Source organism: Aulonocara sp. 'chitande type north' Nkhata Bay, linkage group LG6 (genome assembly GCF_057382095.1).
Source record: "Aulonocara sp. 'chitande type north' Nkhata Bay isolate Kocher_YH1m ecotype deep benthic linkage group LG6, A_spYH_male_GT1.1, whole genome shotgun sequence".
In the NCBI taxonomy this organism is placed as follows: Eukaryota; Metazoa; Chordata; class Actinopteri; order Cichliformes; family Cichlidae; genus Aulonocara; species Aulonocara sp. 'chitande type north' Nkhata Bay.
Window position 1 is genome coordinate 9,424,368 of NC_141349.1, and position 19,914 is coordinate 9,444,281.

General features: G+C 40.8%; 1 protein-coding gene across 1 annotated transcript; it reads right to left on the minus strand.

Moving 5' to 3' along the window:
* Positions 1-8,555: 8,555 nt before the first annotated feature.
* On the minus strand, positions 8,556-15,252 carry LOC147327218 (uncharacterized). Its single transcript, XM_086297370.1, has 2 exons — positions 14,992-15,252; positions 8,556-9,025 (listed from the first exon to the last, which is right to left on the minus strand). The coding sequence occupies exon 2, from the start codon at positions 9,009-9,011 to the stop codon at positions 8,556-8,558; it is 456 nt and encodes a 151-aa protein (XP_086153496.1). The 5' UTR covers positions 9,012-9,025; positions 14,992-15,252.
* Between the last annotated feature and the right edge of the window lie 4,662 nt (positions 15,253-19,914).

Below are 19,914 nucleotides of genomic sequence, written 5' to 3' on the forward strand. Positions count from 1 at the left end.
GAAAAGTATATCTCTGTGCCCCCTTTTCCCTGTTCATGCTCTATCGGCCCCCCTGGCTAAACTTTGCTAGATCCGCCCCTGCACAGTTACCAGCCATCAGCTACGTAGAAAAGGATCCTGGTGTAAAAAGTAATATTAAATAAATTCTAACAACAGCTTATCAAGGTTAAACGTGCTGCTGTTGTTCAGCTGCTGGTTTCCTCTTTCTGGTGCAAACTGGGCCAAAAACAAACAAGAGAGACGGACTCGCGACAGAAAAGCCGATCAGCTGATCATTGATCAGTTTCATGATTGAAGTAGCAGCAGGAGAGGGAGGGAGAGAGAGAGGCAGTCGCTCCATATATCGGTTGTTGAGCTTAACGCAGGAATGCTTTACAAACATTCAGAGATGGACTTACACACTTACTTTACTTCTCTCTCGGATAACTTCCTCGGAGATGAAATGCCGGGTTGGTAGCGAGGCTACAAATACACACAGCTACTCTGTCACATGACGCATACTGCTCCCACGTGCTACGGTTATGAACCGAGTTACGGCGTGTCGCAAGTTTTGTGAGGTGCTTTTTTGATATTTAATGGATCAATTACATTTTTTATTTCTCTCCGATATCCGATCCAGTAATTTAGGTCAGTATCGGACAGATACCGATACATAATATCGGATCGGTCCATCTTTAATTTATACATTTATCACTTAAACCAAAATATATGTTTTATCAGTGAATTTTGCTGGAGGGAGCACACAGGTTGGCAAAATACTCTACCAAGCATTATTCAGCAAAAATATACCATTAAATTATCATTAAAAACCACACCTGCAGCCACTGCCAGGGAATTAACTTGGCAATTACAGTACACTGATTTAGTTGAGCAGACAATCTTGTACAAAATAGTCCAGTTTAGCTGCATTAATCCAGTAATTATTCAGTCACCCAAAAGATAATTCACAGCTATCCCAGAACGGTCAATTTGCATTAGATTTAGCTGAAACTCATGTCTACACAGAGGGCACAGGACGAAGCCGGCGTGAGAGAATATCCACTACACAAGCTGATACAGCCCTGCTTATTAATTAAAATGTAGTTATCTTAATGTATGCATGCCATACTTAAAACTTCTATAATTCTAGTGCCTATTACTGCAGCTACATATGCCGTATCACGTGATCATTGAAAATCACTAGGAGCCGATGTATGTAGGTCAGACCAGTCAAACAGGTAAGCAAGATGTCAAACAGAGGCCTTTTTTCCCCCTCCTCGCACATACTCAGTATTGTTGTGTGTGTGTGTGTGTGTGTGTGTGTGTGTGTGTGTGTGTGTGTGTGTGTGTGTGTGTGTGTGTGTATAAATCTGTAACTTCTATGAATTGTGTAAAAGCGTGTGCGCATCTGCAGTGATGCCAGTGGCAAAGAGAGCCACATGTGTTGGTCCAGAGGAGATTGAAAACGAATTGGAAACTATTAATCTGACCGTCCCCTCCTTTCAGAGTTGGTTTGGAGCAGAATGTATATTGAGTCCGCACGCTCTGTTTCTCTTCATGCAGCCTGCTTTGCGCTTCTCTCTGCCTTTCTCAAATGCCCTCATGTCCTTCCTCTTTTCCAGTTCGGCAACATGAACTTACATGTAGGTAACATTGTCCAACTCTTTGAAATTATCTCAGTCATTTGCTCTTCTGATGCTGCTCTGATTATTCCCTCTCTGTGTGAATAAACCTGATAGTTCTCTGCCTGAGAGCTGGTTAACACAAACATTCACTGCTCTCCACTCAGCTGTATTCCCACTTTGAGCCCAGCATCAGTGAAATCACACAGATGTGGATACAATGGCAGTGCTCCCCGATGGATACAGCTTTGTTGAAAAAAGTAGGAAAGAGAAACCACGGAGCGTGACATGTTTCATTTCTTATGAAACTCTGCAGTCTATTCGGCATGGAAAATGTACAATTTAGCAACAAATAGCAATTTCACAGGATAGTAAGACTGCTGGCAGCACCTCACTTTTGAATATGTTATACAGTGTGGAACAAGAAAAGTTCCAGCTGAAGTATTTTGTCCTCGTTCTTTGGTTCTGTAAAAATGAGTTTTCATTCCAACCACCACTTCCATCATAATACAGCAGGGCTGAATAGCTTTGGGTAGTAATATCTTTAAAAATCAGTCAAAGCATGACTTTGTTGTAACCAAGTGAATAACTGCATAAAAATGTGTCTGAAAGAGTCAGTTGGGTCTTTTTTCCTCTTACAACAGTTTCATTATTACTGCTCTTCCTTCAGTCAGATCATCCAGTGAGCAGATTTCAATGTTTTATTAATGAATCAAATAATCCCCTTCAGTGCTCAAAGGTTTGGTAATAGTGCAGATAACCCACAACCAAGTCGAAAATTCTACACTGTCTTTCTCTAAGTGAAATTTGTGTGACTTTATGTATATTAAGTCATTGACATGTATTGTCTTTAAAGAAATCAGGATTACCTGTCTATTAGTTCTGACATACTTTCAGCATAGAACAAACCAGTGTTTGTTTATACCCATTATTAGCTGATGTAAAACAGGAGAACTGAAGCCAAGCTGAGAGCAGCGAGAGCAGCAAAACTAGCAGTTTCCACATTAAAAAGAGTCACTTCAGTTCAAAAATATCCAAACAAAAAGGTTTTTAGGCCACTGAAAAGCTTTATTTCAGTGATATTCTTTGATTATTCCATTATCAAGGAAGGTTGCTGTAGCTACATTGTGCAGCATCTTAATTTTATGAGCTGACTTAGCAAAATGGGCCTCTATCAGAAGTTTACTTCTGTGTAAATGCATCTGAAGATTTGACTGTTTCTCTACTTCTATTTTTATAGGTTCAGACCTGAGTTATCAGTTCTAGTTTCTTGGTAAAGTCTGAGTTAGTCTTTTCACTAGTCTTTAGTTTCCAGAGTACTCCTTAGGTCATTATGTCTCCGTGCTGTTCTTTGTTTTTGCCGTGTCTAGTTTTCGAACTCTCTGAGTTCTTAGTTTCAGTTATTGGGTTTGGAGTTTTTCATTCTGTTTTTGCTCCATGAGTTCCAGAACTAAAGCTGTTTTTGAGTTGACCTATTGTCTCCAGAGTCCTGCATATTGGGTCCTAACCTGCCTGCCACATAGCGTATTATGACACAGACAGGTATCTTATGCCAGAGTAGTGCACGGTTACATCACTGGTTTAAACGTGTGTGAACTTAAAATGTCATGGGCATACAAAACACAACAGAAATGTTGTTGGATATTTATATTCTTTACAGTATGAATGTATAATGCAGTTTTCTTCATGAATAAGAAAAACTGCATCAAAATTTTAAACCAAAGAATGCAAAATGGATGCATTGTTTAGCACAATAATCAATAAATCCTGTTTGCATAAAAGCTGTTTTGTCTGTCATTTCACTTTTTGTTGGACCGGTGCTAATTTAGCTAATGATGTGGGGTTTTGTGTTGTTTTTGTCTGTCCTCATTGAAATACTAATAACACTAATTTCATTTTTATTCAGCAATATTCACTTTCTGTACAACTGCTCTTTAAAAAAAATGCTGTCAGGCTCTTTTATCCTTTTATCTTTCTTTCCTCACAAGGGCAAATGGATATTTTGGGTTTGCATTACCACAGACAGAGAAAAAGACCCCGGCAGTCATACTAAAACGAGCCAGTGAGTAACACAAAAGCCTACTAGCTACAGTAAAAAACAAAAAAAAGTGATGTGCAAATGAAAGACAAGAGGTAAGCGGGAAAAAAGCATGTCCAACAGCAATTTGGAATAAGTGTAGAGCGACAAAATTTTGATCTGTCTATTACAGCTTATTGCCCGAGGCATTCCTCTTTAATGTTGACTTCTAACTATCCCACTATGCTGCACTGACAGGCCCCCTCTACCTCAGCAATATGATTTGACAATGAAAACTACAAATGACTAAATGTCTAGAAGGGAAAGGGTGAAGAAGAGTGATTGAGACAGAGAGGGAATTAGAACGGAAGGGAGCTGAGCCAGCAGTCGGCACAGAACTCCTTAAGCCCCGATAACACAAATTCCTTCTTTCCTCCTGACTCTGGGCCGATTTCTTTCTCTTCAGACCTCTTTTCAAACCACACTTCCATTCTTTCCTGCTACTAGCTATTCAGCTTGAACTCTTCTTTCAAGTTGCTCTTCTTGATTTCGTTGCAGAGGTCTTAGATTTTCCTCACAGGTCATTGCAGTTCGCTCGACTGCAGAAGCTCGACTTTTCAGTTCTCACCCATTTCAGCAGAGTTACACGGACTCATCCTCCCCTTCTCAACTGATAGTGCTCAGAAAGTCAACAGAGAAAGGAGCTCAAAAATAAAACAAAAGCAGGCTGCACATCTAAATGTAAGACATCTAGTAAGTCATAATATGTAATATTTGAAAACAGCTTTTTGTGCTTAAATGTTAATTTGTGTTTTAATTAAATTTAAATTAACAACATGCCACTGCAGTTATGGAAAACTAAAGTAATTAATAAACAAAACAAAAAAGAAATAACTGGAATTTTGAAAACGATTAACAAGAATGTTAATTCATCGCCCGGATTAACAAGATCCGCATCAGGTGTTGAGGAACCAGGACACCCTGATGAGAAGTGGGCTACTGGAACAAGACAGCATCGGTCAGCAAGAGACGAAAACAGGGCGCTGTCGGAATGCTACTACACAAGTAACCCCAGCAGAAGAGGTTACATGAATAGGACGAGGGACCTATGGGATCTTCGATACCCAGCATCCTGATTGGTCGCAAAACAACTACCAGCTTAGTGTCCCAACGTTCAGAAGAAGGAACTGCTCTCACGGCTAGAGGTTGACGAGGTACAACATAAGTGCTACGGCAAGGGGGAGCCAAGATGACAGGTCAGGGGGGAGATATCATCACCCCCACCTGAGATTGGAAGGATCACTGACTGCGAGAGGAACTGACTCTGATGGCAGCACAGGAACAAGCTCTAAGTACAAGATCCATAGAGGCTGGGGTCTATTATACCAGGCAAGACCCCAGGTGCAGGCTGTGTGAAGATGACCCTGGGACAATCCAGCACATAACAGAAGGGTGTAAGGTGCTAGCAGCCAGGGCATACATGGAACCAGGTGGCCAGCATAGTGTACAGAAACATCTGTGCAGAATATGGCCTGGAAGTCCTGAGGTCAAAATGGGAGACGAATGACCGAGCTAAGATCCTGTGGGACTTCCAGATACAGACAGACAAAATGGTGGTGGCTAACCAACCAGACACAGCGGTAGTGGACAAACAGAAGAAGACGGCCGTAGTGATCGATGTAGCGATACCGAATGACAACAACAGCAGAAAGAAGGAACACGAGAAGCTGGAGAAATACCAAGGGCTCAGAGAAGAGCTCGAGAAGATGTTGAGGGTGAAGGTGACGGTGGTCCTAGTGGTAATCAGAGCACGGTGCAGTGACTCCCAAGCTAGGCGAGTGGCTACAGCAGATCCCAGGAACAACATCTGAGATCTCTGTCCAGAAGAGCGCAGTCCTGGGAAAAGTCCTAGTTAAGCTACTGCGCAGGACCCTCAAGCTCCCAGGCCTCTGGTAGAGGACCCGAGCTTGAAGGAAAAAGACTGCCCACTGGGACGAGAGGTGATTTGTTTATGATTTTATGATTTTTCATGCACCATGTTCATTGCAGGGGAGCAACACGACACGTGCACACCAAACATCAGGTTAAAAATCAAATCAAAGAACTAGTGAATGGTTTTGTCCTGTTTTGTTAAATAATAATATTATCTCTTTTATTTTGCAGCATATAATTTAAATGCTAAAGATCTGACAGTTCATTTTATCCTAATTAATTTTCTGAAGTAGCTGAAGCTCAATGATGTTTAAGACTTCATTCAAAATACATTACAACACACGTTTAATCAGCATTCCTTAACTACAGCTTTAGCAAAAGAATTAGAAGCTGTGCATTCCTGTGTAAAAGGACTCATAGTACAGTTTTTTAAATTGTTTATTAAACACTGTGTTTCCTGAAGATGTCACCGATCTTTGAGTTTTACTGTTAGCCTCATTGGAATATAGTCATTAATGCAGCGTGAAAACTATAGTTGTCAGAACTTCTGTCTGAATGTGTAAACCTTAGTAAAGTCATGGACGACAGTCAAAAGCTAAGAAGTATTAAAAAACGTGTTTTTCACAGGGCCGTTCGTTGGTTTGTTGTTATTGTGTTTGTCAGAGGAGTCTAGAAAACAGCCTTGTGCTGAGATCTGATTCTACAGTTTCTCATATATATTTTATGCGTAATCACTTTTTTCTTCTAGTACTGGCCGTCTGTCAATGTATGAAGTGACAGCTTAGTCTAGTGGAGAAAATTATCATCAGTTCACTTGTGAAAGTAACACAGAAGATAAGACTGGAAAAGCTGTAAGATGGAGACACTGAAAGCCGGAGCAAGAAAAGACCAAAGACGTGCAAGAAGTCTTTTTTTTCCTCTCTGACTTCTCTTTCAAGACATTTTGTTTGGACGATGTTTCTTTTAGACCAGAGTGAATGGTTGCCTATTAAGCAACTACCCTGCTATGTTTAGTTTTAATCTCAGAACCAGCAAGAAACTAATGTGGTGTCTTCTTAATGGGAAGTGAGGACATCTCTTTCAGTTTTACTCTTTGCCGTTGATCTGGAGGATTACCCCCCCCCCCCCCCCCTTCTTCTTTCCACTGATAAAAACAATATAGAAATGAAGCTATAAATAATAGTGCACAGACACACACCCAAATTCCAGCTACCATATTCTCTGCTTCTTCATCATACTTCTTTTTACCATCAGCCTTTATGTTTTTTCCATCAGTCTGCATTTCCTTTCATTTTGTCTCTTTCTCACTGCCTCCCGCATTTCATTTGTTATTCCATCTCTGCCATTTCCCCATGTTTTCCCCTCCTGTCTTCACTTCACTAACTTCCACCCAGTCAGTCATATCCTAGTTTCCCTGCATTATCACATCTTAGACTCAGAGGTGTTTCTAAAGATATCTAAACTCTGGGAAGTTTGTTTGAATGTCACACATCATCAGGCTGCTAGTGTTGCTCCTAATAAACTCGATAAGCAGCCTCTCATGAACCCGGGGGCTGCTAGCATATTGCACTGGTTCTGCTGTAATGTAGCACAGCTGACATTTGGTATACAGCAGAAGGGCTATTATTTTAGAGTGATGAGATACTCCAACCATATACAAAATACAAAGATGCCTGACCTGGATCCAAGATTTAAAGTATGTCATAAATAGGGATGGGTACCGGTATCCGGTGCCATTATGGCACCAGTTCTGACATAAACGGTAGTAACCAGACTGAAAAGCAGCGCACATTTCGGTGCTTTATTTCGGTGCTTTTTTTTCCTGAGATGTCATACACTTTGGATTTTAGCCAATCATTTTACCTTTGCAAGCGTAGTAGGCGGGCCCAGGTACGAACGTTCTTTGAGAGCAGAGCTACAGATTAAAAACGCCCAAAGCGAAGCGGTCAAACTCTGTACTTCACAGCAAAAGATGCAAACTCAGCAGCCTGCAACAAGTGCTTTAAGCTGATGGTGTGCAAAGGAGGTAACACCTCGAATCTGATGAAACACCTGGCGGCGCATAGCGCTTTTTTAAAAGCCGAGAAATGCACCGTATTTGATAGCTTGCTGCGAGACCTCACACCGAGCACATCTACTGCGGGTGGGTTGCCTGTTATCGGACCCGGAGTTAGCAACATCCCCCAAAAACCCCAAGAGGAGAGTCCTGGCCCCTAGCCCTGCCAGTGTAGCAGAAATGATGACGGACGATGACGGCAGCAGCAGCCGTTCTTTTCTGGGTGAGTAGCTTAATGTTGTTCGTGTGTAATTTACACTGAGTAGGCTAACCACGTTATTACAATAATGCATGTAAGGTGAACTAGCAAACACGTCGTAGTTACATGCGGCTGTCTTCTTGTTTGATGGCAGATACTCCCTTCACCCTGGCCAAAAAGGCTAAAATGACCAAAGAAAAAGTGGAAAACAGCTAAACATGAGAGGTTTTTGGACAAAGTTTGTGTTCTTCATTCTTTAAGCACCGGCACCGTTTCAAAAGTACCGGTTTGGTACTGGTATCGGATAAAACCTAAACGATACCCATCCCTAGTCATAAATTAGACCAATGCAAGCATGGAGCAGGTGGCCTGTTGCTGCTGAATAAAGGTAAAGACATATTTATTGTCTTTATTCCTCGTGACTTTTTTGAGTTGATATTTCCTGTATTTTCAGGGCATTTTCTTCTGGCAATGAACCATGGTGAAATAGAGAAAACAGAAAATGTTACTGAACTATTTTCCATCTGAATCCTTCTACAAATGCATCAAAAAGCATCGAACTTTGCTCTCAGCTCTCGCCTCACACGGGAGGCAGAAATTCAGCTTGGAACAGGGGATGTTTTGAACTAATCAGATGGGTTGAAATAGCCAAAAGCCTGCGTTTAAACTCTGAGAGATGGAAGGATAACTGATGATGGATTAAGTTATGAAAAGGCAACACACAGTGGGAATAATCCACAGTATCATGATTCACAGCAGGTAAGTAAAAGGATATGGGCTGGAGACCATGCGGATGCACCAGCTGCGGGGAAAGGTTGTCTGCTTGAGGCAGAAGAAGACCACAGGTACCAGCTCAGGGTAGGGCACCACTAACACACTGGTGTCACTGCTGCCATCATCATCGTCGTCATCCTCGTCATCCTCATCTTCTTTATCCCCGTTACGCTCAACCACTTCCTCCTCTTCTTCCTTCTCGATCCTCTCCTCTTGAATAATTCCTGCCTCTTCTATGGTCTCCTCCTTCTCCTCCTTTTTCTTGGGATATGGGCGGCGGTGTGGGGAGGGCCTGCGGGGAGACGAGGTGGCGACAGCGTCATCGCTGTCGGCCCGGGCTATGGCGGTCGTCACTCTGGAGCTGGTCGGTGCAGATGGTGTTGCTGTTGTCGATTTTGCAACGCCGGGGCCCTCCTCCTCCTCGCTCGTCATGGCCACCTTACGGTCTTAAATGAGAGAAAGAGAACAGGAAAGGAGAAATTTAATTTCATAAATCACTCAGGGGGTTAGAAACAAGTAGCCAACAGAGAAAATGAATAGTTTGCCATGGTTGAAGGTTGTAAAATTATAGTAAGAGATTGGAGGAACTAAAGCGTGTTGGTAGGAATAAAGCATAAATTGTCAAGGACGGTAGCCTGCAAGGACAAATCTAAAAAGTCTCAGTTAGTTTTCTTAGATAGAGACGGGTCTATCTGGGGTTTAGTGACCTTTGGTGACCTGAAACAAAAAATGTGTAATTGTTTTTCTTCTGAAATGCTCTTGTGTTTTCTGTTATTGTCATTACTTCAATAACAGACTTGACTATACTTCACTTATTTTAGATAGTGGGCCAGTTTGATCTTACATGAGTTGGACCAACTATTGCAAAATAATTAAATAAAATAAATACATTTAAACAAATCATATTTTCAAGTTGATATGATGAAAAAGAAAAACGGGTGTTTTCTGTAGTATTTGGCAGGCTGCGGTTTATCTTATCGAGGTCTGTCTTTGTCAGCAAGAAGACTGAAGTTATAATACTGTAGTTAAGAGTCTAAGATTCGTCTCCTCCTTCTGTGATTATTCAACATTTCCCAAAGCCTACAAGCAGGCCACACCGAACCCTTTGATGGGTTGGTTCTGGCCCCCTCACCATATGTTTGACTTTGATTTTGACTTTGATTTTTAAGAATAAATATGTGGTGTAATTTTTAAAAAGCCCTCTTTTCATTTGTAGTTTGGCATCAAAGTAAAATAAAATAAATAAGTAAAATCTTAGCACCTCGTCTGAAATGCGCTACGGAGTAAGACAGCTGTTTTCAAAAAATAAGAAACATTTAAAACAAAAAGTCACCTTAAACTGCCTTAAAATACATGTTCTTCCACAGAGTCAACTGTGTTGTGGTAGATATAACCCCACCGGGAGCGAGTTCTGTACATTACTGTTATTGTGCTGTAATGCAGCCAAATTCCGAATATCGTTGATCCCATTTACATATCCGTGTGCGGGTCAATTTCACAGTGGCATGATAATGTGCTGCGAAAATGCCTTTGTAGCCCATTATTGAACTCCATTACTCAGGAGTAGATGGTGGAGATTGTGATCATATTTCAGATAAGTGACACTAATCTTGGGTACAGACCTTGAAACTGTGGTGCACATATAGATTTTCTCTTCCGCCGGATTAAAGATGTGTGTGTGTGTGTGTGTGTGTGTGTGTGTGTGTGTGTGTGTGAGAGAGAGAGACTCATCCGTGTTTTCTAAGCCTTGTAGCATTATTTACAGCAACATCCATAAGGATGTCTACCAGCTGAAAAATTCTACAAGGAACTGTTAGCGTGTTAATGTGTTCCTCTTAACCCGAGCCGGGTGCACTTGATCAGCCCATTGTGAGCAGAAGAACAGTTAAACAGAGCTTCAAAAGCTCGCTTTTGACTCTGAAGAGGAAAAGAAGAAAAGGCTGCTTAAAAAGGAAAGCTGATAAGTGCTGTAGTATGCATTATCGCTGACTGAGGCTTTAGGTTTCAGGTTTTTTTGAGCCAGCTAACAAAAAGGAGCCAGGCTATGTTGACACTGCTTCAAACATCTCTGCTGGATGTTTTTATCCATTCTTTTCATTGAGTTTTGTCAATTTTATTTTATTTTGTCATCACTATTGCACATTGATGACTTTCCCTTTTCTTTATACGAAACAGCATTTTGTGTCTCATGAATCTCATCCACCTACAATATTAACAAGCAGTCAGTCATTCCCGAGATGGAACGGTGGAACGGTGGAAATAGGAAGCTGGCTGCACTAATACTTTGTGAAGATTTTTCTGACGAGTATTTAAACGCAACACCGGTGTGACGATATTGTTACATCAGCAAGTTTTCTTAAAACTTAAAGACACTTCAACATGACATGCAGATGCCATGATTTCTTTTTCTTTTCAGATCACACTGTGATCACAGGTAGAAGCAAGAGACGGACAGAGAAGGTGCATTTTGAGTGAGTCAGCAGAGGGGAGGAGGGAGGAACAAAGGAGCAAGATTTCAGTGGTTTAGTCAGAGGCTTAGTGTTGAGAGGAATCAATATTGTGCAGCTGGAGTGAAAACACAGAGAACAGGAGTTCTGATAGGACTAAGTGGCACCTGCCCATAGATTTCCAATGAGCGAGCGGAGCGCACAGGTTTCAGCAAAATCTACTCACGCCATCAGTTTATCTCCATATACCAGAGTTTCTGAGGTTTTGCACTGTGTTGATCTCAGTTAAAGGCTGATTTTCAGGCTGTTTTTATGACTACAAAGAGAAGAGAAAAGCAAAAAGAGAAGGGAAGAAAGCTCACACAGAAGACTGCTAACCTGCGTTTCCTTATTACAGTGAGTGCAATATGCAATCGGGCTGTCAGTTGCCAAGGAAGGGCAGTGTCAACCCTGGCAAAGCTTTACATCTTCACAACAGAGAGAAGAAAGTAAAGCAAAGGACTGTTGCTGTATCAGAGCAAAGACCGGCAAAGCAGTTGGCAGCGTCTTAAATCTCAGTCTCTGGCAGAGTAATCATCGTGTCAGTGGTAAGAAATAAAACTGTTTTGAACCTCGGTGGCAATTAGGATGTTGCAACAGTGTCAAAGGTTCAGTGCAAGGAAGAGAAAAGATGAAAGCAACAAGAAGGAGAGAAAAACTTAACACAGAGTGCAAAGAAAAATAAATCTGTAGATAAGAATAAAACGCAAACAGTTGGAGGTTCATGTAAGAGTATCGCTGATAATTAAGATACAATCTTATGAAACCTCTGCACATTATCGTTGTGATTTTGCATACTATGTTAAAGAAAGAGTCGGACAGCAGAACTGCAATAAAGAAGCCTAATGGTCTTAAAAGTTGAATGTTGTGTATTTGATGTCGGTATGGAAACAACTAGGAAAGGGGCAGGATGAATGGCTTCTGAGCGGATCTGAAGTTCTGCAAGCTCTTGACAACACTGAGCTGTGGTTCACTACAGTTTACTATGCTGTGTAAAGTGAATGAAATGCTGTGTGGATTCCACGAGCCCAGATACTCATCTTCATCTGCTGTAATTTCCACTAAAGGTTTGCTTGCATGACCCTATACAGTTCCTATCACCTTCTGAACCTTCTCCACTGCTCTGCAATAATGTGACAGTAATTGTTCAAACAGTGAAATTCATGAGCATCAATATCAGGAAGGTTGTTTTACTAGAAGACCCATTAAACACGATGACGCTTACCCATTATTGCTGATGATGGGGAACGTAGATGGCAATGTTTTTTTAATCTTTTTGTTTGGTTTTGACAGCAGGGCCCCAGATGTAATATCTATTACTCTTAGCTGTTTAGACTCTTGACCTTTGTCAGGAACACTGACAAAATGCAGGAAAAAATGGGGGGTTGTAGCCATAAAAACCTTGTGCGCTAAGAAAGCACATCTGTGCAGTCCCATCCTAATAACAGTACTTTTAAAATGCAACGTATATGAGTCAGTGACACATTAAGGATCATTATGACCATTGGGATTGGCTGGCTGCTGTTTACTGTCTGCAGCAACACGCTGATTTGACTTGTTTGCAGCTGGTGTGACATGTCCTCTACAGCAGTTAGGTTGTTTATTCTGTGATTGTGTCCCCAAGTTTCTGCTTTTATTTGTTGACACGTCAGCCTGCTCTCAGCATTTGTATCCTCCGCAGTACTAATGCACTCCACGATTTTCTCATTTGCCGGCTTATCATTTTCTTGCATTTTTAAACCTGCTCCCCTAAAGTAAATTACTTTTTTTTGCACATGAAAGTGATATTATCTAGACTGCACCTGTAATTACATATCACACACGACCAAGATTGAGTGAGTCACAATCAAGATACTTTTAACTGCCCACCTTCACTTTAATGACCGTCCTGTGAAGTGTCCCCGTTTCAGCAACATTACTGGTCATATCCATTAATACACTGCAATTTCAAAAATCATTTCAAGCATCTTTCAGGCTCGATAGCGTTTCATTAGAATGATTTACATTCTGAAAAAGAGCAGTTCATGCATTCTGGAAATGCTCCAGTATGAAGAAATTTGGTGTGAAGGAGGGTTCATGTTTCATCAAGTGATGTCACGTGCTGCAGTTTCAAAGGTGCTTGAGTTAACTAGATTGCTATCTCTGGGAACAAAAAGTAATACTTTTAAGCAGTCGTGAACCCAGAGCTCACCACACTCTTAATGGTCAGTCAGATATTGCAGATAAAATCCGCACAATTAATAACCCTGAGGTGAAGTTTACTGAAGACAAAGTATGACAGGGCACGGCTCTCATTAATCTGTCAGAGATAATATAACTAGAGGCTTTAAAATAATGATTTCAGCCTGAATATATACCAACAAAGTCAAAATGTCATTGAATCCACTTAAGAAGGAAGTTAACCCTCTCAAGGCAGGCGCTGCCGATTTGCAACAGTTAAAAACTAACAACCTGATTTCCCCACATACATGTTTTATGAGGTTTTTTTACTCAGAAGTACCACTGCAGGACTTGGTTGTGCATTAGCAACAAAAAGTTTAATTTGAGCCTGAGAGGGTTAAGAGGAGGAAGGTTGTACCTCTAATTATCTTAAAATATGATTTTTCACCTTCCTTGAATACTGTTGGTTTATTCAAAGCAAATATCAAGAGATTTCCAAAAGTCAAACTCTGCGCATAAACTATTTATTTAATAGGAAGAAGAGAAGACCCTATAACGGTAACATCAGAATGAGTTTTCAGTGACCTGAAAACTCATTCTGAAGAAGATCAAGGTCCCTGAGCATAGCTGACACCAAACTAATGATTTGTGTTACCGAATCACGATGCTGAATAATAGCTCACATTTCCCTCAGACAACAGGCTGTGACTGTTCAACATTGTTTACCTTTTTGTTTTGAATGAGCAGGCAACAAATTAGACCTTATTATGCACCGTTCAGCGAGTGGAAGGCCATTAAAAAATGTAATAACTAAGCAAAGAAAAGGAAAACAAGTAGGTCTACCTTGAAGCTTTATCACATTAATGACACAGCAATTGCATGTTTTCTTTTGTCCCAAACCATGACTCTTGCATGTCAGTCAATTTCTCCCCCTGGAAAACTGTTAGATTATGCAGCACTGAGCTAATTACATGCTTTATATGTGTTAGTTTGTTTCTCAGCTGAAAATCAGTAATCATCCACAGCCATTTCCTGTATGGTCTTAGTGTGTAAGTGGCATCTATGTGTGATTAACACCGGGTTACGCAGATCAAATGTTAGCAGGAAGGTCATATATCATAGACTGATGTCAAGCTAAGGGTCAGGTGGGATAACTCTAAGATCTGTAGTCGCTCAGCATAGGGAAAACAATCACAACTCACAGTAATTTCTAATGTGACCTCCAGTAGGCTTTCTTAGTGTACATGTGGTCAGCTAACCTGCTGCTCTTTGTGGATTTACACAACTAAATTCAACAAGATGTCAGCATTTTGACAAGCTATCTTAGCTGATGTCCATCCACTACACTGACACTACACTGTTTATACTTTATGTTACTCAGTATACAGCTGATATAAAGTTGCAATTCAGTTAATGAATCTAAGCATCATCGGCTTAAATGCAAATTCATCTCTGCTACACCCGATGTAACTTAAATCTGACCATAAGCACCACAGCCACTGTGCAGTAGTCCAGTACAGTGATTTACTGCGAATTCACCAAAGTACTGCACGCTAACCTGCACAAAACTGCCCAGACTTTTCATGAGACATTTCAATAGCACAAAGTTATTATAGCTTAGTTTGATTTGCAGGACATTTCACAAAACTAAAACACATAATTTTATCAAAACACACCATACAGAAATCCAATATGTGATTAAAATTATGACATTCCAAGTAAAATTTCAATCTGCAGATTATCAAAGGTCACTGAGCAGTCCTTACCTTTAAACCTAACCTCTCCTCTTCCTCTCCTGTCTTTCTAAATGTTTCTCCATCTCTGAGTGAAGTTAGCTCTCCTTCTTAGAGCAGCTGGACCTTTAGCTAGCAACACACTGTGCGACAAACTGCACACAAATAGTTTGTGTGTTTGCTGATGTTTGTTGAGCTGATAGAAACGCTGAATTTGAAACGACCTGCCACACTCTTCATGCTGCCTCCTCTTCTGTAGCGCTAGCTAGATGCTGGAGTACGCAAACAACCTACAGACACCTGCACTCCTCCCGGCCCACCTTAACCACCGAAAAAAAGCGCTATAAATGATCCCGCTGAAACAAAACGTAACGAGCCTGTTTTGAAAATGTAAAGGCCACAAAGTACAGATATTTGTTTTAAAATGTAGGGAGTAAAAGTAAAAAGTTGTCAGAAAAATAAATACTCAAGTAAAGGAGCCTAAAGATATCTAAAACATTCTGCTTAATTAGTACAAAGTATTTGAACTTTGTTACTTCCCACCTCTGCTGAACACTTTAGGTCATGACCTTCCCTAATAGTTGGAGGTGGCAGCTGCAAATGTACATGCACATAAAATCGGATTTTGCATCTGATTAACAGTTTCATTTCTCAGCATGACAGTGGCGTTGCAGTAAAAGCATACCTGGATGGAAAATTACACACTGTAACACTATCAGTCATGGACTGGGCTCCCCAGACTGGCCTCGAGTGCAGGCTGTGATGAAGAATAAAATTGGTTATACCAAATGTTGACTTTGAAGCTCATGTGAATAGCGCAAACTATTTTTGCCTTCTGTGCTGTATTCCCATTCCCATGTTTGCACATGCTTTAATAAATCACGGCACCCATTTTCCATTTTGCTGGCAAAATATAAGGAAATGACGGTGTGTACAGTACTGCACACACACAAAGAATGATCGATAAAGAAACTGCATTTCCCTCACATACTTTTGATATATTGAACTTTGAGCACCAATCAGGCTAATGCACAAAGGGTATGATGTTTAGTGCTTCCTCCGTACACAAGCACACACACAAATGTACTCACAAACTCACAGCTTGTTGCCAATGCAAGGACTTATTTAATTTGTTTAGTGTCTTCATAATTCACAAACATATCAACACTTTGCATTATATGAGGGCCAAAGCAATCTACAGTTCCATGAATGAGTGTGTGAGTTTGGCTGATTAAGTGGCTGCTGATTAATTTTGTAATATTACATCATCCCAAACAAACCGGTGTAATTTTGCACAACTGAACAAAATTCCTTAAGGAAATGTAAAGCTAAGCAGGAGCAGTTTGAATTCCATCAGGTAACAGAAGCAGTGATGAGCAGTCAGGCTTGTAGCCTCCATCTCTACCTGTTTTGCAGCAGATTTGCTGTGGTCACAACATTTTTCTGCGAAGTGCTCTGTGGGCTGGGTTTCAACTTTGCTGTCAGCTTAGTGTTCACAGTAAAACAATAAAAGAAAGAACTTGCTGCTGTCTTCATTAGTTTAGGGATTTGTGTCAGTGTGTACGCTAAGGTTTTTATTGTTAGATTGTAATTACGTGTCAGTGTATCTCTGGCCATGTTGCAGTGTAATGCAAAAGTAATGGAACAAGTAGAATAACAAATGTCTTTACAATATAATGTGTTACACTAAGGTAATGTGGTGCGTTTCCGCTTCTTTCAGGCAAGACAATTCTGCCATACATGTATGAGTTTACCGGTAACCCCTGGTAAACTCAACTGCTTTTTTACGTCAAAAAGCTTTTCTTCAGCAGAAAAATAAATTCAAAAAGGAAATACACTATCGGGGCCTAATTTTGTTTTAAGTATTATCTGAAGTTGTTAGCTTATGCAACAGCATGTTGTTCAAATCTGATGTAATCTCTATCCCTTTTTAAAGAGACAAGTTCTATTCTTTTACTGTTCTATTAAATAGGTGGATCTTTGTGGTGCTTTTGTTCATAAACATATGATATGCAGTATGTATAACAAGTCAGGAACCATCCATCCAGTCTCTTTAGGGTTGCAGGAGGTCTAGAGCCCACCAGGCTTCCATAAGGTAAGAGGTGGGGTACGTCTTGAACATGTTGCTAGTCAACACAGAAAGACATTCACGTCATGGCTCGCTTATATTCACCAGTTAACCTGACCCCACTAGCCTCATGTCTTTGGAGTGTGGGATGAACCCAAAGTACCCAGAGAGAACCCATACATAGAACAGGCAAACTGTATACAGAGAGGCTCCAGCCAGATGGTGGATTTGAACCCAATACCTTCTTGCTGTGAGGCAACAGCAACTACTCTGTATACACAGTTCCACTGTGCTGTCCAGGTCAGGGAACCATGCCATGAAAATCAAAACCCTTGCCCCATTTAAATTTGGCCGATTGCCTGCGCGATTACCTTCGTGTGTGACTCTGGCTCATTCTCCGTACGATGCTATACATAGATCAGGACCTGGAAATCCCACAGTTCTGTCCCCTCACTCTTGGTGTGTGACACCACATGATGGCATACACCACAGTTTAGGTGGTGTCCACTTAATGTTCTCTCTCAGTACATTACAACTGAAGACAGCAATAACACATTAATGGTGTACAGCCCGGTGAATAACTTAGAGAATGGCGGGCTTGCTCTTTATTAGTCATCTCTTCACCTGTCAAAGCCAGGCTTGGAAACACTAGTAAATTCAACAGAAAAATGCAAAAAAAGGAACAACCCAAAACCTTGCTAGCTTTTCTCTAACAGGCACGGCATGGTACTGAATTCCAGTATTGGTCCATTAGAAGATGATCAAAAAGGAAAGATTAGACAAATGAGAAAATGAACCTCACACACTCAGTGGACGTTATGAAACAGCAAAGAGCTGATGGGAAAAACCTAAAAGTCATGAAAACATACATAAATGCATACATACTATATAATAACCTCAAAGTAATGACCACAGACTACCCATATGATTTCATACTGATACACCTACACACACACACACACACACACACACACACACACTTTTAGTTACCGGCAGCAGTATGGGAAGCTAACAGCTAGCTGCTTTGATGTGACACAGATCCTCATTAATGAGCCCCAGACCATGCTGAAAGCTTAATGGCCCATAGGCTCACTTAGACACAAGCACATACACACAGATAATATTATACACAAGATAATCAAGACCAAAGTGTACATGGGTAGACGGATGAACACATTCACTAGGACCGTACTGCACACCCACACAGACTCACACAAGCACAGGCATGCAACTGCAGGCACCGAAGAAGCAAACGTGGCAGGCTCGTAATGATGTTGGCTACCTCAGATGAAAGGCTTTAGTAGGACCACTAGAGCCCAGTGCTGCTTCCCAATATCCCCATTGACATTTCCTGCAGCTAACAAAGATGAGCCGTTTGCTCATCGACTTTCCCATAGCAAAACAACCACTGACAAGCCGCAGTTTATCCCCAAGCAAGCCTACTTGAACGGATCAGGAATTGATTTTCAAACCACTTAAGACAGAGGTGAGCAAAGGCGGAGCATCGGAAGTCGGGTGTTTGACTGAAGGAGCACAGCAATCACCTTTTGATGAGCATAATTCGAAACAGGATGCACGCAACCTGGTGTTTTCAGTTTAACATTTTAATATATTTTCTGTTTACCAGCAATCAACTGGCAATGAGTATTAAAAAATAAAAGCCACTCGATTATTTGAAGTCGATTTGTTTGCCTAGCTTGATTTGCTCTCAGAGCAATGTGAATAAGCAGTGATTTCTTATTTTTCTGACAGCTGATTTATCATTCTTGCTGAGGCTTGTGTGTGCGAAACCTTTAATTATCTAAACCACAGGAAGGTTGTAGTACTATACAAATAGTGTCGCTGGCAATAGTCAAACACATTCGCAGCACCCTAAGGAAATCATGGCTTGTTTACAAAATGTACACTCATGTCCCATTTGAAATCTAAAAAGCTGCACGCCACTGTGCATAAATGCTTTTTTTGCATGCAAATTTCACCCTAATTACTGTCGATTTTAACGCATCAATGAGTCCAAAGAGAGTGATTGCTGAGGATGACTTATTAATGCTTTCTTTAGACACCAAGGGCCCGTGTGAATGCAAAACTTTCAGCGAAGGGTGATTATTTTGATCTTAATTAGAACGCACAGAACAAAGAAAAGACAGTGGAACAACTATCCATCCATCCAGCTATTAATGCCACTACTCGAGAGCGTGCCAGGTAAACTCTGTGTCTATCTAATTATACCATATCTGATTGCTGAACAACACAACACCAAACTGTAGCATCTCATTTAAAGTCAGAGTTCTTTCAATTTAGAAAGGTGTTTATTTGAAATCATAGAAAGGAATCATCCATTAGCGTAATGAAGTATAGCTGAGCACTTAATATTTTATGCTATACAGTCAGTGTTTGGTTCCACTTTTGAGCTGTAGTGTGCTCCATTTCTGTGGCTAAAAGGCTGCCTCTCACAGGCTAGCTAGGAGTGTAATCATAGCCACTGCTCAAACATCACAGTACTGCAATTTCAGCTAGCCCCTCATGACTAAAACACGCAAGCAACAAAAGTATTGATTTCAGATGATTGAATCCTGATTTTATTTCAACTAAAAGGAAGCCATGAGTCTTGGCCGTGCCATTTTCCCAAAATGTCTCCTAAAGTCATTGTGATTTTTTTTTAAAGGAAAGAAAAACAACACATTTGAAAACTGCCCGTGTAAGACAGATTAATTCATTCTGGGGAATCTAAAATGTTACACAAGTACCTTTTTAAAACACAGAAGGCTGAATTGCTTGTTAACAAGTGTTTGCTTGATGAGCCCATGATTTCTTATACGTCTTTCATCCACAGCTGCTCATGCTTGTTCCATGTGTGGCAGAGTTAGATGCTGTGGACTAAATATAAA